The sequence below is a fragment of the Numida meleagris genome, chromosome 7, assembly GCF_002078875.1.
Source record: "Numida meleagris isolate 19003 breed g44 Domestic line chromosome 7, NumMel1.0, whole genome shotgun sequence".
Classification (NCBI taxonomy): Eukaryota; Metazoa; Chordata; class Aves; order Galliformes; family Numididae; genus Numida; species Numida meleagris.
In genome coordinates this window covers 20,474,931-20,498,532 of record NC_034415.1, presented here as the reverse complement: position 1 = coordinate 20,498,532, position 23,602 = coordinate 20,474,931, and the positions used below count along the sequence as shown (strand labels likewise).

Genomic DNA, 23,602 nt, shown 5'->3' with positions numbered 1-23,602 from the left:
GCCTCGGCCGCTCGACGCCGGCTTCGGCTCCGCTCCGCGGGTGCTCGGCGCCGCCGCGGCCTCCGCTGCCCGAGCCGAGTGGGAGCGGCTGCTGCTGGAGCCTCGGGAGGGGAAGCGGCGTGTGCTCTGGGACGCGGAGCGAGCCCCGGTGGGATATGGAGATGTGTAGGTAGGGGCGATGGGGGAGCAGGAGGTTTGGGGGGGTTCTTCTTTTTCTTGTGAGATGGAAGTGGCCGTCTTTCGGATCTTGAGCCTCTGAAGTGAACTTGGAGGGACTGCTGGGGCTGTTCGCTTGTCCCTCGCTGGCAGTAGGATTTTTTTCTCCCTTTCTTTCTTTGCTGCTGCACTGTTACAGGTGTTTTCTCTAAAGTGAGGCACGTGAAATGATGGTGTCCTTTTTCCTCGTGTTCTGCCGTTTGCAAGTCTGTGTCTCGTGGATTTACATGGTTGTTGCTGGTCTGTTTGCTGAAGTCTGACACTTATTTTACCTCTTCTGCACTTACTCCTTTTTCTTATTGAGTTTTGGTCCTAGGAATGGGGGGATGGATAGCTGCTGCTTGGTCTGAACACTTCGTGTTCTTTCAGCTGCAGTGCAGGGGGTTCTCCCCTTGGTTAGTGCTTGTGCTGTGCCTCAGGAGGAGAAGCGCGTGGGGCTCAGAGCGGGGCACATCCCATAGGGTGCTGCCAGAGAGTTGTTTATAGATGTGTCTTTGAATGGTAACTTGATTTTACTTTATCATTTAATTGCTCTTTGCAGTGTTGTGGCATCTCATCACTTTAATGTAAAGTTGGCATATGAGTTATTATTCCAAGGATGAACTATTCTTAAAATAAATAATGCCTTAGAGATCCAATTGGTTACTCTTCGTTGTGTGGGCTTGGGAAATTGGATGTCAGATATTTTTGTTTCCCTTTCATGTACTGAGTTCTGATCTTTGCAGCTGAATTTTGATGTTAATTTACTGCGTGGACTAAATTCTTGTCTTGTTTCAAAGTGTGGCTCTTCTGTGCTTCTTGTTTCTCTCAAATTTTGGGTTGCTCTATGTGAATGATGTGTTTGTTTTTTTCCAAAAACAAATATTAGTGTATATAGCCAGACAGATTTGAGTGTTACTAAAATCCAGAAGAAACCCATTAAAGCCTTAAAAAAAAAAAAAAAGCAAAAAAGCCCAACACGCTAATGTGCTTGATGCTAAATAAAGAAGTCCTTGGGTTGTGTACACACTGAAGTGATTTTATGTGACCTTAAGTTTCTGCTCTGCAGTTGAGAGATACTTAACTTCAAATGGATCCCTTTTTTCTTAGTTTTTTCCCCCTTAGGTTTTGGAAGTAGAGTTCTAGGAGATACATAAATGCATGAAGATTTTGCACTTGTCCAGCTCCTGTACTGACCCATTGGCCTCCTGCCTGCAAAGGGCAGTGAGGCTGCGGATGCTGCTGTGATGTGATGCTGGGGTGTCAGACTGGCTGCGGTGGCTGTCTTCATGGGGCAAGATGGGAGACCACGTAGCAGCTGTGTGGCTTTCACATGTCTCTGGATCTGAAGCACATGCTGTGGCTGGAAATGTTCATCCTAGTGACTGCTGGTGTTTTACTCTAGCTGTAGTGAGCTAATAGACTAATAGTGTGGTGCAACAGCAAGCAGGGAATGGGGGGAGAAGAGGACAAGCTGTTGCATATGAAGCGTGTGCTAGAGCAGCAGTGCTGACTGCTGCTGCCAGATCCCATTTGGCAACTTTCCCCTAAGAGTGCTACCTATGCTGATCAAGTGCCAGCTGAATGGTTGTGCTTTTTCCAGATACATTGTACAGGTAATGACACCTCACTCCCAAGTAGCTTTTTTCTTTTTTATTAATAATGTCAGTTGTATTTGTTGCAGCTGTGCTTTCTTTTTTAATTCTTATTTTCCTACCAACCATTGTGGATATTAGTCAACAACTTCTCTGGCTGGTTTTCCGGGGTCACTGAGACTGGGCTATGTGGAAGCTTCTTGTAGCTGCTCCCCTGCTTGATGCATTTGCCCATCCAACAGGACAGACCTTAGACAGAGTTACAGATTTCTTTAGTTCTAGAGTTCATTTGTGAAGATCAGCTGTGAGAGTATACCAAGCAATGTCAGTGTTGGCTCCCTGCATCTGGGCTGAGATTCGTTTGGCACTCTTAAATATTAACCTTCACATTCATTTTTTTCAGCTAACAGAGGTGTGCAGCTGTTTAAGTGGTTCGAGCAACTGAGGTGCTCATGTATGAAAATCAAGTAATTGTGCGTGCTAGATTCCATTAAACAAAGGCCTGCCTGGTCTTTCTCCTTTCTGCAAAATTAGGCCAATAAGCAGTAGTAGTTTTTGCTGACTGGAAGCGTAGCTACAAGTCTTACTTCTGGCACTGCGAGCTCTGTGGGTTGAGAGCTCTGAAATGCCATAAATTTCAGAGCTCTTTCCAAAGTCCAGGGCTGGGAAAGTTTGCGTGAAAACTAAGATATGTTGTTTTTTGACAGTGAATTGATTGACCGTTGGAACGAGCAGTCTGAAGGTAGCGGGGAGCCTCTGTATTGGATGCTGCGACTCAAGGCCAGAAACTTTTCTGAAAGATGCTCAAGCCTTTGGGCTCAATTCAGGAGTAACGAAGTGGGAACTTTATGGCCTGCATTACATGAGGTTCAGACAGGATGGCCCAGTGGGCTTTCTGACTTCCGCATTTTATGTGTTTATGCTGCTAGAGCCAAGGCGCCTTCTCCATGTTGTGCGCAGTGCCACGCCATCCCAGCCGTAGGTAGCACGTGGTCGGGTGAGTGGCTGAGCAGCTCCACTGGCTCATCCCCCTCCTGCCTCTGCCAGTGTGGGCGCATCCCCTCCTCAGAGCTTTGGCACTCATCCAGCCCATCCCCAAGCTGTTACGTCTCACTAAGCCGGCAGGAAACTATCTTGTTTTAATTGTGTTTTATTCTGGCTGCATTAGCCGTTTTATGGGTTCCTGTGGTTGAATCAGCTCACAGCGAGGCCAGAGCTGTTGTCAGATGATCAGCGGGAGAATAAGAGCGGGAGGGAATATGGGCCTGCCTTCTTCTGGCCTCCGAGAGCTGTTGGGCTGGTTAACCCTGTTGTGTGTAGCTTCACCCCAGGGCATTTTCTTATGGCTCCTTTGCAGAGATGGGAGACTGGGCTTGAGGATTCTGGATCTTATCCTCTCTAACTCTGCTCCTTGATACTGAATCTGCTCTCCTGCTGCGGCTTGCCAACCTTTTGTTGCATTCGTGTCTACTGCTGCTGCTTGTTTTAATATTTGACATTTTCCTCCTCTGCATTTCTTCTAAGTGACCAGTCCTTTACTGCGTGGAGCTTCTTCCAACTTCAGCTTAGCTCTGTCTGTTGGTCCGCAGTTACTCTTGGAGAAGGTTTAAAAATACCCAGCAAAACCTGTCTTAAGAGACCAGTCAAGGAGGTGATGAAAGTGGGTTGCATGGCAGAGGTGGCCTAATAAAATCAGAGTGGAATTGTACTGTGTGTCTTTGGGAGCACTTCTGAGTGGTCTGCATGGTGCAGGTGTCCCTGTGTCACCCCGTGTGCCGAGGTGGGTTGGTTTCCCAGCTTTGTAGGCTGTGGCCCCAGGAAGGACTTCCCTTTGCCCCAGTCTCACAAGCCATCATACCTCTCACAGAATGAGAGATTCTGGTGCTTTGACGTGACTCAGGCCTTTGCCATGGCAGCTGAGGAACGCAGCAGGAAGAGTGAGATGGAGGAATGGGAGAGAACTTCCTTAAGCCAGGAGTGCCCTCCGTCTCGTAACCAGCCCTTCTGTGCTTGCTTGCTTCTTCTGTAATGCCCAGGCAGGGTGACACAATGAGCAGGTTGGTTTTAATTCCGCCACCGAGATGTGCATCTCTCTCAGATGAGTAGTTTGCCCTGGGACCCTCATTCTTCTCTGCTGTTACCCTCCCACACTGCAATGCACAGAAGTTTAGACTGTAAGTTCTTGAGAACAGGGACCTCTGCATGCACAGTGGGGAGAGGCTGGGCACAGTTCTGCAAAACAGAATGATTAATACCGAGTTGTAGCTGTGATGAGTAATGCTGGGACAACACAGAGCATCCCAAGGCAGTGCTCTGGGAAAGTTACGTTACGAGTTTTTGGAAACATGGGCTTGGTTGTCCACCAGTGCCGCGGACAAACCCAGCCAAAGATGGAGTGCTGTCATGAAAGTATGCTGGAGTAATGCTCAAGGGATGATGCTGAGAGGTTAACGCGTTAAAGAACAAGCTTACCTGTCTACAGTCATGTTATATTATTAAAATGGTTATAAAAGCTTTGTGTTTTGTTGTTTGTTTTACTGTATGTGTTTTATTTTATTTTTGGCAAGTTTGGACAGTGGTGGTGGATAAGCTGGTTTTGTGCTCAAGCCTCCTTTCCTGTCTCCCCGGCTAGCCAGGTCGTGTCATTTTTTGGACTCCAATCCCTCTAATGAAATATTTTATTTTAGGTTAATGCTGTTTTTTATAAAGTTCTCTCTATTGTTCTTCAGTTACATCTTCATGCAGCTGAAATATGGGCTCACAGTTGACCTCTGAGTACACATTTGAGCAGCTCCCAAATTGGAAGTCCTGCTTTTTTTTTTGCCGTACTCTGTTCCAGGAGTTGTAGACGTACGCAATTTTATTCTACAAAATACATCTTTATAGCCCTGTCTTTTTACCCTTTCTATTTATGAACATAACTCAGTAAAATAAGTCTGACTTGTATCTTGGACTGCTTTTGGTTGCTCTAGCCTTGAGTTCAGCTGTCTGCCAGAGAGCAGCAGTCGTAGTTGCCTGTGCCCAGGCTTTGCTCAGGAAATAGACTGACGCATATTACTCCCAAAGCTTCTTTGCTTACTTTTCCTTCTTTTTCTTCCAATTTTTGTTTCCATTGGCCTTTAGTTTGTTTCTTTTTATTATTATTATTTTTTGTGTATATGCTGTGATAAAGTCATTTTACCATAACATAAAGTAATTCAGCATGTAAGTGGAGGCTTCATAAAATACATCCTTTAAGGTTGGTGGGGCAACCCAAGTGGAGTTTGTCTTTTCCCCTCTTCGGCCTCTGACCACGATGGGGAATATTTTGGAGTTAAAAGCAAGGGGAGATGCCTTCTTTTGCTGCCAGGATTTCAATTAGATTTGGTTGTAAAAAGAATTAATGTTCATTGCAGAGAGCCCGTTGAGCTCAAGTTCCCAGGCTTAAGGTTCATCGGTGTCTCACCGTTGGTGAATAGGTGTTACACAGCACCTAATGCTAAGTTTGTCTTCCAGCTGAAACCCACCAGTCGTGGCCCTTTTCTGTGTTATTGGGTGTTGCAACTGTAACATGCTGTCACATTTTCCTAGGGCTGTGTACAATCTGTCAAAACACTTTCTGCAGTCCAGCTGTGTCTCACGGTCCCCTTATATTTCATATATATCTGTGCAAGGAATTGGAGCTGTGTGGTATGAAATACTAACCCAGTAGGGTCGGATGCCAGATGTGGCGGTTTGCACTATCTGAGATGATAATCTCACCCTCTGTGCATAAGAAGTATAGGCGTGCTTTTGTACTTAGGTGTGGAAATGGGATCACGCAGCATGGATTTATGTGGGTAGAGCAGGGTTTCCAGTTTCTGAAGCTGCATTGCTTGCATTGTTGTCTGTTCAGAGGGGAGGAAAATAATAGGGGATAATTACTCGTGCCTTGCATCGTCACAGCAGTTATAAATGCTTTACATGACTTCTAATAAAGCGTGTTTGCTCAACAGCTATCTTGTGCTCGGAGGCACTCTGACCTTCCCAGAGAAGATGATGTAAGGTCTTCCCAGGGCACCAGGAGCATGGCTGGGTAAACACGCAGTTAAAACTTCATTTGGCTCCGAGCGCAGGCTGTGCGGCGGGGTTGCTCCTGTTCGTATGCTGCCTGCACAGGGCAGTGGGCCCACAATGCTCCACCTGCACACCTCGCTCAGCGCTCAGCTCCCTCTGCTCCCTGCAGTTCGGTTGGGCTCGCCGGGCACAGACCACCTGGGAAGGTGTCGGTTGGCTCCCCGTGCTGACTGTTTGACAGTGCCCACGCGGTGCGGGCCGGCCTGAAGATTCACACTGCACGCGTTCGATGCCCTGCCCGTGCCGGTGAAGATGCATGAGGGAAGCGCTGATTTTGCTGTGTGTAGGTGGACAGCGTGGTGTGCTTTATTGCCTGTGCTTGATATAGGGGTTGGAGCCTGCTTGCCTCCCCCATCCCAACTGTATATTTCGCTTTATGCAGCAGGCTACAGACCGGGTTTTACCATGACTAACTTACACTTGTAACTGAGGCATTACATTGCAGTGATGGACCTTCAGATTTATAGCTGAAGGCCTGAAAATTTCAAGCACGTACACCTTAAATATCTCTTATCTGAGGCAGGTTAGAAGTGAATGTAACTAACTGCTATTGCACACTAATGCATTTATTAATGATGGTAAAAGCTGTAGATGGAAAAGCAATAGGTCGGGCTGAGCCCCTCTGGGATAAATGCAATGTTGGGCTTGCGGGAAAACTCTTTATTATGCTTTTGTAACTTGAGTTTTCAGTTTTCTGAGTACCTGCTGCTTGGCACGCCACTAATACAGTGAGCAGCGCCCTGAAATGTGGCAGCTCTGAAGTGTAGCAGCGCTCATGCCGTGGGGTTGCAGTGTGGGCAATGCTGGGAGCCCTGCAGCACCTCTGCTTTCCAGCTGTGCTGTGCCGGGCGCTGCTCTCACCCCAGCCCTGCAAAGGGGAGGTTGCAAAGCGCGTGTTTACCCGAAGCACACAACCTGCTCAGCCGCAATTATCTCCTAATCTGGTCCTTCCGAGTTTCTCTGGTCTCGCAGGTAAATACAGATTTAGCTGCTATTCAAGGCGTATTATTTACCTCATTAAGTGTGTGTTTTGGCACGTGCATTATTTACCTGATGGACTAACGGATGGGAAAGAGCAAATGCTGTCTTTTGTGCAAATAGCGAATTTGTGCGCAGGCTGCGAGCGCTCCATTTCCCGTTCCGCGTTGAGCACACGTGGCTGGGTGGGACCTCGTGGGCTGTGCCCAGAGCCGGTGCTCTGTGTCCTTGGCCCCACAGAGGCAGGGCTGTGTGTGGGGAATGACATGGCTGCCATCAGCCAGCAGAGCCGGGAGGGGTGTCCATGTGCTGGCTTGGCAGGATGGGCTGGTGGCGTTGTCATGGTCAGTTCCTCTGCCCTGGGTCTGTAGGAGCAGAGCAGTCTCGGTGTGGCTAACGGGCTGCTTTGTGGGCTCATGGTGCTGTGTGCTCGCTGCCTTTAATTCCTGCCGTGTATCGGAAGTTGTGTTGTATACGTGAAGGCGAAAGCCTCCTTGGGAATTTCAGTGGGTTTTAGATCAGACTTCTCGCGCATAAGTGGTTTGTGTTCTGCTGTGATAAGGCTCAGCAGATACATGTGATCTGGTGCCTGGAGCCACGGCTGTTGTTTGTCTATGGCTCTACATTTAGAGCTGTTTGCAGAGGGTTGATTCCCAGGTGCGTGTGTTTCGAGCTACCTTCAGCTCCATCCGTAGTGCATAGTGCAGGCTGCTGTGCTGCTTCAGGTTGGCAGTGATGAAAGGCACACCGGGAAGCACAGGGAAAACCCCTGGCAGAGTATGATGGAGCAGTGCTGGCAGCACTGAGATGTGAGTGCACAAGTAACACGAGTTTCTCTTCAGTTTCAGATGCCTCTGGATGTTCAATGATAGCACTCCTCCATACTGGAGCAGCAAAGTTTCCCCAACACTTCCTTCCAAGGGCAAGACAAGCTGTGTGCCTGCTCCTCCCTGCTGCTCTTCTCAAAGGGTACGGCTCCGTCATAAGCAGGAAACTGGCGTCCCACGGCTTCGGAGCTTCCATGGCAGCAATGTCATCCTTCCCTCCACAGAGATATCACTACTTCTTAGTGCTGGATTTTGAGGCCACATGTGATAAACCACAGATTCATCCTCAGGTAAGTGGTTGATGCTGTTAATTCTCTGCTTGTATGCTGGTGCTGCCATTCTAAGAGATAGAAGGAAAAGACATGGTGCTGGACAGCTCACTTTCCTTGCTTTCTTCCACCTTCTTTTTATTGCTGCTGAGAACAGAGCTCCTGTTCTCTCCAGCAGCAGTGCCAGGTCCCTGTGATGGAAGTGAAATGAAGGAGCCTGATTTCCACCAGGGAAGTGATAACGCATGTGTTATCACAGACACTACTTAGTCATGTATGCTTGTTGTCTGCCTGAAGTGGTGGGGGGTTTAAAAATTGCTGGCTGGGAACCTGTATTAGTAGAGTGCTCACAGCAACCTTTCCTTCTGTAAGGAAGAAGTCTATTATTAGCCATTAGTTTATAAAAAAACAACTTGGATGATATGAGTATGTGCAGCACAATGGTGTTTCTAAATAGAGAGGAACAGTGGTTTTGAGTTGTGTGGTGATGCTGAAGTTATCTTGCCTGGGTGTTCACTGTGGAGTGTAATGAGACAGGAACAGAGCAGCTCAGAAAGGTTTCCCAGTGCCTGACCTCCTGAGACATGCAGAGATCCACGTGAGGCTTGGATGTATTTCTGCAGCCAGTTCTTCCATCATAGCATAGAGTAAGTTAGTTAAATATATGTTCATTTATCAGCAGCGTGGACCTAGGGTTTCTGCTTAAATGGGAAAAATATGCCAAAAAAGAGAAGATAAAATATTGGGTTGGTAACAAAGAGAATTTCTGAGTGTCCAGGCTGAACTCAGGCTTTGTACCCTCCTCTATACCAAACAATTAGCCTCATATTGATAGTGCTGTTAATACGTGCATCAGGCCTAAGATTAACTTCAGTTTGCTTTGCTTCGAACACACTGAATGATGAACAGTTATCAGCGTGGCATCTCGTTACTGAGATGGCTTGGTGCAGTGAGTTTGCTTCCCAGTGCAGCTGTGGCTTCCTTTGGGCTTATCCTATCAAAGGAACACTGCAAGTTGGGATCAGACTTGAGTCATCTCAGATGCCACCCATCTCTCCTGTTTCCTGACACAAGGACTGCTAATTCTCTGCCCCTTTGCTGGGTCTTTGTGGGAGGCTTTTGTGGCTCTGCATCCCACTCTGCTGGCGGTTGTAACCGCTCTCCAAGTGAGATGTCAGGCTATTTCCTGCGCGCTCAGCCTCGGGTGCACAGACCTGTCAAGGCTGTAAATTGGATCTACCTTGTCCCTTTGGATATGGGCTTGGTCCGTGCACATTTTGATGCAAAACCATGATGCATGTGGAGCTAGTTTACAGCTGGCAGTAAAAAGGAGCATGAGTGGAATATGATTACTACTGCTTTAAGGAGCTTTGTCCCCAAGTCCTTGCCAGAGAAAGTAATGGCCTGGGCCAATGCAGATCTGCTATATATTTTGTTGCGCCTTTAAGATGGAGATGTTCTTCAGTGTTGTTTTTCCAGTCTTCTCTGTTCAGTGCTTGTCTGTGTTGTATCTTGTGTGCTGTAAGGGCCGTCAGTCCCTCACATCCTCGCAAACAAATGAGTTTGACAAATAAATAAATGACTTTTACTGCATGGGGATCACTGTCGCTGAAAAGGCTGAATTTGCCTGCTGGAATTGGGCAGCTTTACAGAAAAGAGCCTTTGTTAGCTGATGCCCCTACCTATGTTTCACCTTTTTGCTGACCAGTGTGGCTGTTGCTCCGGTCATTGTGGGGCTACATGTCCTGGTGAGCAAACTGCACTGTGTATTTCAGTGATGTTGATTTTGTGCAAGGTCTTCCTGGCAGTATCTTCTAGTAGAGCAGTGGCACAAAGGTTTTGGAGAGGTGATATGAGAACAGACCTGGGAGTGGTCGGGTTCTGATCTTAGCTGTGATCCTGGTGGTTCTTCTGCTTTTGTTTCCTTGCTTGTGAAACAGAAGTGTGGTAAGTGATACAGTGAAATCCAAATGCTCTAGAATTTGATGAGGAGGCTGCATAAAGAGCTAAGCCATGATCCAAGTTACATTCGGTGGGTAGTCATAGCTGTAAATTTAGCCAGCTCAGCCTGGAAGTCTGGCAGAGTGCACTTACACTGTGTGGTACGCTTCACATTTCTCACTGACTACTCTTCCAAACATCCCAGCTCCTTAACAGAAGGAGCTATCTTTTTCTCTACGCCAAGGTATGTACTGCTGCATGTGCTCCCCCTCCCTCTCTATTTACTTGTGCTCCTCTGCAGCCAGCAGCCTCATTGTCCCTGGAGAAGCCCATGGTGCTCACTTCTCACTCGGAGCTCCTGCATTTCCATCCCCTGTCACACTGCCTGGTCCCTTCCGAGGTTCTGTGGCACAGCATCTTCAAAGGGGATCAAGGAGGGTCAAGGACAGCACTGTTCCCCTAGGAAGCCGTTTGTGGTGTGACTCTGCTGGTTGTGTGGCAGCTGCCCTGTGCTTCACTGCTTCTGTGGTCTCTGCCCTTTGTCTGCAGAGGAGATGTGCTCTCAGGGACGGTGGCACAGAGCGTGCCAGCGAGCCTGCATCCTTGTCATCTCCTTTTCTTGATAGCTTTCAGCAGATACGCCCCCAAATCAAAGTGCATGTTTAAATGCACAAAAGGGCAGCTTGGCTTACAGGTTTACTTATGAATGATGAGACCATCCCAGACAGAAAAGGTGGAGAGTTTATCTGCATTGCCCCAGATGGATAGGTGGGAAAAGTGGAAGAATAGAGGCACGGCCTGTGTCACGTAGTGTTTTAACCAACCAAAGGTCAGCAGGGGGTTGGCAGTAAGGGATGTTTATGGTTGCTCCCTCACATCTCTTCAGAGCTTACCTTGTGTTTGGAACTCAATCCAACGCTGAGCAGGGTCAAGCGGGAGCTGGACCTGCAGCGATGGCAGCGTGATTCATCCGTCAGCTCCAGCTCTGCAGCTTTCTCTTTTCCCTTGCTGTCTGCTAACAGTTTATAAGTGTCTGTTTTTGTACGCTGTCAGCTCGTAAGGGTAGGTACGTGTGGTGCTTTAGATACACAAGTGAAGATGCATGAGTAAGTGAGAGGCTTGCTCCTCTGTCCCTTTGTCCTCGCACGCCACTGTTTATGCTGGCCGCTGCTTTCAGTGCTGTGTTGTGGAGCTGCCCAGGCTCAGATCTGCAGCTTCCTGTACCCTTGTGCTGGCAGCGCCCTGAGGGGCTGTGCCCCATTCGCTCAGCAAGCCCTGCACCTTGCCTTCAGCTTCCGCCAAGTGGATGAAAAGCATTAATTTTCTTAAAGGTAAAAAAAAAAAAAAAAAGTCTGATGACAGAATCATAGAAGTCAGAGCTTTTCAAAACTGGATTTGAATTTAGGCCTCTACACAGGATGTCAATCTCTACTGTAATGCATAAAAACACTTGCATAAAAAATGAATATTGTATAAGCTTGTGTGCTTGCTGCCAGGACGTGTAGAAGGGCATCAGGCCCTGCCCTGGGGGAAGTCACTGGGCCTAGGAGCTGTTCCATTGCTAAAGGAGCTTTTGGCAGTGGTGAGGGTACTGTTGGTTCAGGTCAGTTTTTCAGGTATTTGTCTTCAGTGTCTTGGGTTCATTCAGATTTGCTGATCAGCTGGGAGTTAGAAAGGTCCCTATCCCACTCTCTCTGAAGGTGTGAATCATTCAGATCTCAACTAAAGGAGGCTGTGACCAGAGGCAGTGAAATAAATTAATTACAGATGATAACCTTCCTCGCTCACTTAAACAGCTGGTTTAAGTACAAAAACATTTTAATTGTTTTCTTTAGTGTATCTTATTTGTCTCAAGTTTCCTAAATGTTTGGCTGTTGTTTTTTTTTTGTGTGTGTGCTTGTAATTAAAAGTGATGTCAAATGAAACTGGGCATACCTGTTAATTTAATAAATACAGAACATCACTCACCATTTCAGCATAAACTGCAATCGCTGAGACTACAAATAAGCAGATGTTCAGTTACTAATTTATTTTTAATTGTACAAATAAGGTATGATCATAACACAAAACAACATGAACAAATGAGCGCCAGTCTTTCTTTGTGGTGGTTTATGAAGGGCAAAGTGGGACCGCAGGAGGTGGCTCACGGGGAATCTGGTTGCTCCCATCCCATAGAAGGACTGATAATGGAGATGTGCTGGTCCCTGCCTCTTCTACCTTGGTATCCCCCTGCAGCAGCTTTCTGCTAGCACGGTTCTTGTGTAGCTGTTAAGCTCCGTGCATTAGAAATCACCTGCCAAAACCTGTATTGAGGTTGATGGTGAATTGCTGAAAAGTGAAGAAATTCAGCCTTGTTTCCCATGGCAACTTTAACTCAGCACTCTCGTGTATAAGTATTACAGTGGCATATTAATCTGCAATTACCTGTCTTCATGCAGCTTAGGCTTGGGTGCACTTTTAAATACACAGTCCTCAATTCAGCTCTTACAGTGTTATTTCTAGAGGAATGCCATTAAAGATGCATGTAACGAAGTTGCTTCAAGTCTTCTTTTTTTTTTTACTAAAAGTAAGTAAAAAATATGTATTTTTCATCTCTTTGCCAATTATGGCTTACTTTATACCCTTTATTTACTGAAGCTACGTGGCTGTTGCTATGCCATTCTTCTTGTGTTGTAATGCTTGAAGTTCTCAGAGCGTCAGGAAATAGTTCATAGAAAAGCTGTTTGAGGTGGCTTTTCTGTTCACATTAATTTTTCGAACAATCATTAGAAAAAACTTTTGGAGGCCTTGTAGCTGGTTCATCTGAGCCGTTACACGTTCTGCTAAGAGCACATAAATATCCCTAACTCGATGTGCATCTGAAATTAAAGAGATGCAGTTCCTTTTTATCATATTTTCCATACGTCGTGTGCCTCATTGCAGTTCCACTGGACTGTTGTGAAATCTTATTTTGGCCACTATTGAGAATGATGTCTTTATTCTAAAGGACGCGGGGGTTGGAGGAGGGCAGACAGGGTTCTGGTGTGGGTCTGCAACCCACAAAAGCTGCGTTCTGTGGGGCAGCCATCCTGCCTTGGAGACCTCCCTCGCTCTTGCAGTGACTAGGGACAACCTTGCTGTGACCTGTGTGAATCTGACAGGGCAGCAGAATTACCTGTATTTATTTAAAACCTGATGAGCTAGATAACATGAGCAGTGCCTCAATCCAGATCTCCTAGAGAGCACAGCCTATAGACCACCAAGCAAGACACCTGATATATGACAAAATTCAAAGCGATTTCTTACTTAAGGGTACAAACCCAGCACTGTGGTAGCAACGAGCCTCAAATAGCAGATGCTGGGGTGGCTGATTGCTGCAGTCCCAACCTGACCCAACCTGCTTGGCTTGTGGTTGGACACTGACAGCAATGGGACAGCCGCCTTGAAGCCGTCCATCACACTGCCCTTCCCCTTGTGCAGCTCCCACCTGTGCTGTTTGATGGCTGGATCCTTAGCTGTGCAAACATCACACGTGGTCTGGGTGACAAGTTGCCACATTAAGTAGGCTTGTTGTTACAGCAGAAAGTAGTTGAGCTGCAGTCACCCTGAAAAGAAAAGATCCGCGTGCATTCCTGAGCCAGCAAGTCAGCTGCGTGGTGCTGAAAGGTGGCTTTGCTTCGCTCTAAAGCAGCTGGTGGAGGTGTGGAGGATGCTAAGGCTGCTGCCACTGTGTGCCTTTCTGAAGGTAAGGGACAGTGCCATGCTTACTCTTCCCTGGTGTGGCACTGAGGATGCTGCAGCACAGGCTCCTGGTCCTGAGGTCTGCACTGCCTTCATGGCTTTGAACAAAGCCTCCCCACAAAGAGGAGGGCATGAGCATGCCTGAGTCCCCTGCTTTCATTCCCTCTGTTGGACTGGGCACTCATCAACTGGCAGCGTTGCTCTCAGCTATGTAATTTAGTTCCTCTCCATGCCAAGCAGAAGCGTGCTGTCACCAGCAGTTAGCTGTGATGTTTGTAAAACCCTGGCTGTTCATTTACATGCACTAACATGCCCTTTCTGCCCAGCCCAGATGTTTTAGTGTTGCTGGGAACATCGATCGCTTGTGCTGCTCAATAGCAGGTGAAGAGGTTGGAGCTTGAAATGATTCGATGATGCTGCAGTGGGGATGTACAGGCCAGCTGCCTGTAGCAGCAGGGAGTGGACTCCCACCTATCTATCTATCTATATGTTTTTATGTATTGATATATAATATAGCTGTCATCTTGTAATAGATAATACTTGAAAATTCGTGTGTGCTGCTTTTAACATGGTTTGAGTGTTGACTTCCCTCCAAACTGTTGGGCTTGAATTGTTGTTGTCTGTGTCAGTGGAGATTTTCTGGGTGGTTGAATATATGTCAGCAGTGCTCGAAAAGGTGAGCTGAAAGGTTGGCGTGTCTCTATTTCTCATCCCAGGTGTGGTAAGAGGAGGGAGTTCTGGTTTATTCTTGATGGCTGCATGCAGCTGGGGAGATGAAAATAAAAAAAAAATCAAAACCAGTGGTTTTTGACAGGTGAGGCGATATGAGAGGCAGGAAGCAGTCTGTGAGCAATGGCCGCCAAAGGTTTGGTCAGGGTGGAAGGACAAGTGTTGTGAGCCTACTGTCAAAACATCGGGTATAGCAGCATGAATGGAACGAGCCCTAAGTTGAGAGGTGAAATGCTATGTTTGAGACATTCCTGTTTGTGGTCCTGTAAGGAGGGATCTCGGCTGGAGTTGTTCAGTTCAGTCTCCATATTTTAAAAATTGAGACCGTTTCAAGAGGATCCCAGAGAGAGAGGGTGAGTGTGACTGGGGGTCTGCAACACGCCAGTGTGAGCGCAGGCTGGAAGGCATTGCGTGGGGCTGTGCTTGCGTGAGGGGCGTGGATGGTGAGCTCTTCTGTTAGGAGAAAGGGAAATGCAGTGTTCTAAGCTGTGTCTGCTCTGGAGAGGAGGAGCAGTCATGAATTTAAACAACAGCAAGGGAAATTCAGATTAGGCATTAGGAAAAACTTTCCATTGATAAGACTAATGAAGCACTAAGATGGAGTGCCTGAGGACTGCGAGTCTCTCTTATTGGAGTCTGTAAAAGCAGCCGAGACAAAGTCGGCAGTGATTTAGGGGCAGATGCTGATGGCTTCAGGCAGGTGCATGGACTGGATGTCTCTTAAAGCCCAGGCTCCTGGAGGCATGTGATTAGATGGAAATTTCAGCTCCTATTAAAGAAAGAGAAATGGTCCCTCACCCTCATAGTTGTAAGGAAGCACCTGAAAACCTGAGCTGGGTTTGGTGTCAGTGCAGAACTTGAAAGACGGCTCCAAGCTGAGGAAATCCAGATTTTGGCATCAGGTTCCTCTGCCTGAATGTTGGGGGTAGAAAGTGAGGTTATCCTAAGAGCAGAGGGGATGAAAGAAACCGTGGATATATCCAATGATCAGCGAGCAGAAGATGCCCTCGCATCTTCTCCTGGTGCTTCATGATCTTTCCGCATTCCTGCCTGTGCCCTCGTGCTTTGATTTTTGGTCTGCGTCCTCGGGAAGTCAGCGCAGCCTTGGTCCAGCAGGAGTCCCGCTGTCCGCCAGTGCCTTTGTGGCACTTGTTTTGGGCAGTTCAATAAAAATTTAGAAGCGGGGAAGAGACCTCTGAGGTCATCTCGGCTACTGCCCCCGCGGGCCAGCGTGAGGCTGCTCACTTGGAAAGGGCTTTAGTTAAAATAATAATTAAGGCAGAGGATGGAAACAGGGGATGCAGACCTGTTAAGGGTAGTGCTGTCCTTACTGTGTCCCTTTTCCATTTTAATTGCCTTGGAAAAAAAAGTAGAATCGCAAGGCTTTAAAAGCTCTGATTCTTCCTGCTCCTCGCCACCCCCCCCGCACCCACCCGGATCTTGGAGGCATCAACTCTCATCTGTCAAAGTGTAAATCAGCAATTAAAACACAAACAGTGAAATGCCAAAGATGACCCGAAGCACAAAGCAACTGACAAACAAGTCCGGACAAATCGGCGGATAATTTATAAGCATTGCCCTAAAATCTAATTATTTGGCAATTCGAATTTGCAGCCGGCCAGGGCTGTGCAATAAATTTAACCCGCCATAAATTATTTAGGAGCAGCCCGTGGTGTAAATCAAAACCACGAGTGTTTGTTTAAGAAATAAGCTCCTTGTGCATAAAATGACTTTTTGTTTTTCAAGAGGGGACAAGAAAAAATGGCTGAAGGAAATGAGCTGTGCTGAGCCTGCGTCCCCTCCATGGGACCCCCTCGTCTCTTCCTTCTGCACCTCTTTGGAGGTGTAGTGTGGTCTTTGGGAGGATGTTTTATGCTTTGCCCTACCGGAAAAAATCCTCTTCTCTCAAAGGCATCTGCTTGTTTTTATTGCGTTTTGAATAGTCGGCTCTGATTTTTATGGGCATCTTTTATTCTCGTGTTTATTAAACTTCTTCAGATGGGGGTGGATGTAAGGGATAAATTATTCCCTGGTAGTTTTAGGATGGAATTGTCCACACGGTCTTCCTCAAATATATAAATCAGCATCCTGGAGTATGCCCTGTCCTCAGCTCGCGTGGGCTTCTGTGTTGGAGGGCTTTGAGAGCTGGGAGTTCTGCAGGGCACGGAGTGCATCTAGTCCTGCTGGATCCAAAGCGGTGAGCACAAAAGTTCTGCTGAGGACTGAGGGCAACCTCGGCTGCTTTCTTTGCCAAACCCCAGAGGTCTCGTTGCCGCAGGAAGACACTGAGTAGGTGTAGCCGTGTGCTTGTGCAGAGCTTTAATTGTCAAGAAAACTGAGAGAGCTGCGTCCTTGCCCTCCGTGTTGTGGTGTAGTAGGGATGGGAGCTGTATTTAAGGCGTCTGGGCAGGGAGAGGCTGGCTTTATGGCACTGATTCCTCATGGCCTCATGAATTTTTCAGATCCCTTTGAAAGGGAAGTCCACTGCTGCTGGGTAGTGCCCTGCGGACGGGCCGGCCACGTTGCTGGCACCCAGCACCTCTTCTCAGGGAATGTTTAAAGAAACAAGGCAAATCTGAGCGAGCTGTCACGTAGATTTGTTTGAATTACCACGAAATCATAAAGGCAAGGTTGTTGTAAAGAGTGCGGGCTGGGTAATGGATCCGTGTAAGCCTGCGGCTCTGGAGGTTCTATTGTTGTGGAGTTTGGGGAGCAGCGGAGGGAGGGACAGGGTGCCCATGTCTCTGTAAGTGCGTTAGTATTGATTTTGGAAGCGCTGTGTTCTAACAATATAAATGCAAATGCCCGTAATTGGGAGCCGCGTGCAGAATTTCCCCACACAAACCACGTTCAACTTTTCACCGCGCGGGAAGGAAAATAAAAAGCTGCTTATTTATTGCCGCCGGTTTGAATCCCGGATTTCCTTTCAAGTTACTTCGCAGTGGTAAATAAAAGCCCCTAATTGCGGCGCTCGCAGAATTCAAACGGGGGCATTTGTTCTGCTGGGAGCTCTTGGCTCCAGGCCCCCCCAGCATTACTGCAGCACACGCAGGGTGCTGGGTGGGGGAGACGGCAACGCGTGAGGCATATGGGGACACGGGGTCAGAGCGATGGGAAGGAAAGGGGACATCACCGAGGCTCTGCTGTAGTTCCCTGTGCTGCTCGCTGCTCCTTTTCTCACCTGGTGCAAGCACTCGGTGGAGGGATGGAGCTTACCGGGCTGCTGGGGGGGTGCGTGTGTGTTAAGGCTCGCCATTTCATCATAATTACTAATGAAATCCTAGATCTGTAATAACATTTTGGATATCTAAAACAAACCATATGCTTGTTAAAAAAAAAAAAGAAGGGGGGAAAAAAGTGGCAACAGATCAACTTGAAGCCATAAATTCTTGGTAATAGAGGCCTCTTTTTTTTTTTCCCTTTCTGTTTATGTTTGATAGATATTTTTGTTTCTGCAGGAATGTCAACTCTTAATTTCATGATGTATCATGGGCTTAAGAAAATTGAATTTAATAAAGGCAAAAGATGAATGGCACCTTTAAAGGTCCCAACACTTGTCTTTATTAGCAGGACAAACTGCAGGGTCTCCGAACACTGCTTCTCTCCAAATGAAAGTTTAAATGAAAAGTACAGCGGTGTCACAGGTTAAATTTCATTGCAGGACTGGCTAACGTTGTTACTTAGGAGTGGGGCTGATTTCATGGGGCCGGGATCTGTTGCCTTAGATACCGACGGAGCAAACACTGCCAGAGCCTGGAAAAATCTCCGCTATAGGAAGCGTGCAGATAAACAGCCTTTGGGGAACGCTCCTTTACCACTTGCTTAAAAACAGACCAAATAAGCCCTGAAGAGCTGCTGCTCTTTCTCCCGAGCTGAAGTTGCTCTGCGGGTCCCACCCTGAGTGCCTGGCCGCGTGCTTCCCCAGACCTGCGCTAACGCTGGATGTTGTTAAGTTTTCCATATTTCTAGTAGCATTTAGTTTTTATTTCCTCGGCCCGTTTTAACCTGACCCTCCTGGCAGTGCTTCCTGCTGTCAGTGCTGGAAGGCAGTGCCTTTGCACGTCAGCATCCCACCGCTCCATAGCCCCTGGCGATGCTCCTGGTCCCTTGGGGGCTCCATTGCCCCATTCAGCAGTGTCCTCATCCAGCCTCACTTTTTCCTGTTCCGTGGGAGATGCCACATGGCTGTAGCCGGTGCCTTTGGCTGCAGGCAGCCAGTGCTCAGCCCTTTCCCCTCTGTATCCTCCTCCCTTTCCCTTCTCAGCAGTGGGATCCTCGGGTCCTCCCAGTCCTTCAGGAGGTAACACAGCACAGATAGGGATGCTCCCTAAACTGCTGTGCATGCACAGCTGTCCTTGCAAAGCCATCTGACCGCTTGCTGCCTCCCTCTGTGCACTCCAGCACCGCAAACGCTTGATTCCATTCATTTCTCCAACCTGCAGGCATGTGCCCCCTAGAGCACATCCTGCTTAGGGCCGGATACCTCTCCTCCCAGGGACACGTTGGGTGTTTCCTCTATTTACATTATTTGCTGTTTCCATTCACCCACCCACTGCTGTGTCATGATGTCATCAGCTCACACGTATGACCTCACATTAATTTCCCTCTGTGGGTCGTGGGGGTTGCAGCCAGGGTCCAAACTGGTGTTAGTTCCTCTGCTGCGACTGCACTTCCACATGCTAATTTTACTCACAGGAATTATATATATATTTTTTTTGTATTATTTCTTAGTTGTCTCTTCCAGATGTTTTCAGGCAGTTTTTTTTTTGTTGTTGTTAAACTAATTCCATTCATGTTTTAAAAATTTATGAAAGCGCTAATAAAAATGTCAAAGTGGTAAAAATGTTAGCTTTTGCTCTGCTTTGATTAAATTTTGCAAACTGTTTTTGAATATTAAAAAGCAATATTTTTTTTTATTCTCTCTCCCCCTCTCCATTTCTCCCCAGAAGTGATTTGAGAGGCTCGGTGCGTGGATATCACTCAGCAGGCTCATTTGCACTCCAGAACCTCGGTGCCATGCATCTCTATTAAATAACATAGACAAATTATTCTTTAAAGACACCAAACAAATTGTCGCTTCTCCTCTCGCATTAAACTGGAAGGAGGAGAGGGAGTGAAGAAGGAGGGCTGCAAACACAAAGGATTTTATCGCTTTTATTCGGCGGTTGGCTTTTTTAATTTCGTGTGTATTTTTTAATAATTGTGAAATCCATCGTAACGGGATTTGTTTAAACTTTTTATTAACAGGTCCATGTAAATTTTTGATTGTTGATTATTCAAATAATTGAACATTCTTCTGATGAAGAACGTTTTTATTTCCCTATCAGCATAAGTTGTCTGCAAAGGGGAAAATGAAGCAGGGTGCGCTGCTGTGCTGCGTTCCGTGGCAGTGGCTTGGGGGGAGCTCCAGTCCCTCTCCTCCCACTGCAGTGTTCCTTGTGACTTTGATTTCACCTCTCCTGGGCTACTGCACTCTAGCATGGAGCTTTGCATTGGGCTTGGCTCTGTTCGGGGCTTCCATTTGTTTGGTTTACGTGAACAGCTGCTCTTCTTCTCACCCCATTCAGGAGATCATCGAATTCCCTATCCTGAAGCTGAATGGCAGGACGATGGAAATCGAATCCACCTTTCACATGTATGTTCAGCCTGTGGTGCATCCCCAGCTTACGCCCTTCTGTACAGAGGTAAAGTGCAAAGGTTCCCCGGTTCTCCGAGTCCCGTGGGGAGCAGGTTTCCATTGCACCAGGGTTGGGGCCTTCTGCTCATACTGTCCTGCCTCGTGTTGAGGACAAGGGGATCTTCTTATGTCATTGTAGCAGTGTGCAGAGGTCTCTCTTTGTGTTCATGAGTTATAATCATCCAGTTACAACCTGCTAGCTGAGATCGGTTCTGTTTACGACTAATGAACATATTCCTGGGTGACCACAAAACGCATTGTTGTGTGTTGGATGATCTACAAAACACTGCAGTCTCCATGTAAGCTCTTTGGGATCGTGCCGTGCTGATCTTTGATGGGGGAGATCACAGAGCATCTACACAAAAGTTTTTAAGTTCCTTTTGCTTTGGATTTTTGTCACTGTTTTAATATTGTCCAGATCAGCAGCTAAAGCACTGACTGTGGGCTTGGGGTACCCGGGCTTTTTGTTCTGTCCTGGTGACATCCAGCACCACTGACACCATGATGTGTTTTCTCCATTCTCTGTGGCTGCGTTCTCTTTTGACACGCTTGTCCTGCATGTAGCAACTGCTTCCAAGTGACTTCTGCGTGTTAAGTGGAGCCTTCTTTAGGACCAGTCAGCCCCGTCCATATTTGCACATTGTTAAAACATACACACACATACACGTTTCTCTCTTCCTTTCTCCTGTAGCTAAAAACCATCCAAAGATATTTTATTTAAACTAAAAGGGAGAGAAAAAAAAAAAAAAAAAGACTGAGCGCTGAGAACATTATTCCCAGGAGAGGGACTTTCAGAAGGCCCTGTTTTCATACATTTATAGCTACATTGGAAATGTTTTTGCAACCTTAACACCAGAAGGCTGGACAACTACTTGGGTTGCCCCTATGCACAGGAGGCTTGCTGGACGTATGCTGGTAGAAATGTCTGCTGTGATAGATATCACAGCTTGCACCTAAGAGCAATGTTCCCTTCTAGAACAAGGCCTGGAAGGTAAGTGCTGTGTGTCATTGGATTTCTAGAGAAGTCATCTCACTTATTCACTCCTACTTACATTCCTTTTCCTAGGAATTCCTCTGTTGTAACCTTCCCCCACGCCATTCATTTGTCTCTGGCACTGGTTTTTCAGAGGTACTGTAGAAACCTACGGGGTTTGAGAAACATAGGGAGCCCCAGGAGCAGCACCAGCTGCGCTGTGTATCCCACTCCAGCACAGCCCCTGCCTGCACAGCTCCAGAACTTGCCATCAGCTTTCAGCTGGTTTCTGTTGTCTGAAAAATACCCATTTTGCTAAATGCCAGTAAAGGGCTTTGTCTAGGCACCTCTACTTACAAAGGGTGAGATTTATTGGCCTCTTTGTCTACAAAGAAAGACCAGGCCCGATTATCAGATCGTACACCAGAGACAAGTGTTTAGGTAATCAGCAAACTGTCTTGGAGTAGAAATACGATGGTTTCCCAGATAAACTCTGGTGCAAAAAACAGCAGTGTTGATGCTGCACGGGAGCCTGGCTGCTGTGCTGCTGCTTTTCTTCTCCCTGCCCATCGCTTTGCCGGGAAGTGGTTGCACTCTTTGGGAAGGACTGGGTGTGGGAGGCTCACCAGGGCCACCCGATGTTATTCCTCTGGTCTGGAGCATCTCTCGCGCTCCTCTTCCTGAAGAAAACAACACAAAAAGTGTGTCTGCAAGGGAGGAGGGCTTGTGGTCGCCTTCAGGGCATCACTCTGCTTCGGTTTTGGGGTGGCTGAACTGTACCCTGGCTTCGAGAGGTTCCTCCAACCTCCCACACCAGTGCTGGGAACACGCCTTCCATGCTGCTTCATTCTGTAGCCTTTTTCTGATCCCATATCTCTTGGCCTGGTTCTGCTGGACACGAGCCTTAAGGCTTGGTTCTGATGAAGAGTGTGCAGAACTTTCAGGCAGGGAAGGTGAGGAGAAAAAGCTCCTCATGCCCTTTTGGAAGATACAGGTGGTTTGAAGCCCAGGAAAGCTCATACCAGGAGCTGAAATGACAGGTTCCCTCTACACATGAGGTGCTTGTTCAGGCTTTTTCATGGTACTTTGCTCTCTTTTTATGATTAATTTTTATTGATTTTTTTTTTTCCTGAAGGAACAGACAATAAAAGTACAGAAAGATAAATGCCTTATCGCTTGTTTATGTTCCCAAATACCATGTGTTTCTTGGAATCGCCAGCAAAACTTTACAATGGTGCAATTTGATGTTTTTATATTTTATCAAAACTGTGGGATCAGATAATACTGCAGAAAGCTAGTGCACCTGAGTGGGTGTTATGGGTGATGTACGTAACTGAGAGCAGAAAAGGTGACAAAGGATGGGAAGGTAGGATCCTGGTCCCCTTTGGGCAGTCTCTGGCGATGAATTGTACCTATCCTTCATGCGCTTCCTGTGGTCAGGCTGGAGCTGTCCCCCTGTGCCAGGCAAATGTGTGGGGAGAGAGGCAGCGAGGAGGGGGAGAAACCAGCCAGAACGCTTTAAAAACCACTTTGAAGAGCTGCATGCTAATCTCCTAAATCTATTTGCCTCTTAGAATATGGGGAGTCTGCAGGCAGCAGCTGTTATCCAATTAAAATACAGATTAATATGAAAACAGTTTCTAGGATATGAGTGTCTGTGTCCCTCCACTTCCTTAAAATTCCACCTTATAATGACTTGATGAACTTGAGAAACCCACCTAGAGGAACTCTGCATTCTTAAAATTAGAATACTTTCCCTAAAAGGTATATATTACCATTGCATGGAAGTCACGATGAGAAAATAATCTCTCCACTTGCAGCTTATTCAGCGAGTCAGGTATTTGGTATTCATTAAATGCAATTACAGTTTAATTGGAGTTTAATCTTTTTTTTTTTTTTTCTTGTTCCTCTTCTGAGTTCAGTGCTGTAAGCCAAGCAGCCAATGGAACAGAGAGGTAAAGCAGCGGAGCTGCTTCCAGCTGCCATGTTGTAGCAGAGCCCCTTGGTTCTGTGCAGGAGGCCATGCTGGTCCCCTGGAAAGTGCCAGATGAAGGGAAATACTGGAGTGTGCACTTGTTATAATAATGATTTTTTTAATTACTTGGGTGCATTGATGGCAAGCTACTGACCTCCAATATTCGATATGTTAAAAGACAGTTTTGTCAGTTGGAAGGCAGACAGAAAAATTATCTGCTGTGTGCCTCAAGCTATCACAGGCGGAGGCCCATGAGACCGCATCTGTCTGTGTGTGTGCCTACCCTTCAGCAGCCAAGCCATCCCGCTGCAATGGTTTGTTGCTCAACACCGGGAATGAATGGATTCCCACTGGTTCCCACTGAGTGATAGTGTGGTGTCATCCCAGTACCAGGGGCATGCCCAGAGCCCCCAGTAGGGCTCATCAGAACAGGAAGAACTGGGAAGGGGCTGCTCTGGAACACTCTGTCAGGCCGTGCAGCGGCACTGCTGCTCCCTGAGTGCCTCCTGTCCCACTGGGAGTTCATTGTTCTGTGGGGATGGGCAGGAGCCCTGTACTTCTCTGTGTTTGGGATGGAGCTCTGCCTTTGCCTGTGGCTCTGCTGTGGCTGATCCCTCGGCAGCCCCCA

The 23,602-nt window shown here is 47.2% G+C and overlaps 1 protein-coding gene across 2 annotated transcripts in view; it reads left to right on the top strand.

The window, feature by feature from the left end:
- The window catches only part of ERI3 (ERI1 exoribonuclease family member 3), a 97,069-nt gene that overhangs the window by 499 nt on the left and 72,968 nt on the right, over nt 1–23,602 (top strand). For both annotated transcript variants that reach the window (XM_021404033.1, XM_021404032.1), the window contains exons 2-3: nt 7,706–7,980; nt 19,917–20,033. In XM_021404033.1, coding sequence (XP_021259708.1) covers nt 7,729–7,980; nt 19,917–20,033 — 369 coding nt within the window. In that variant the 5' untranslated portion in view covers nt 7,706–7,728. The remainder of the gene's footprint in view (nt 1–7,705; nt 7,981–19,916; nt 20,034–23,602) is intronic.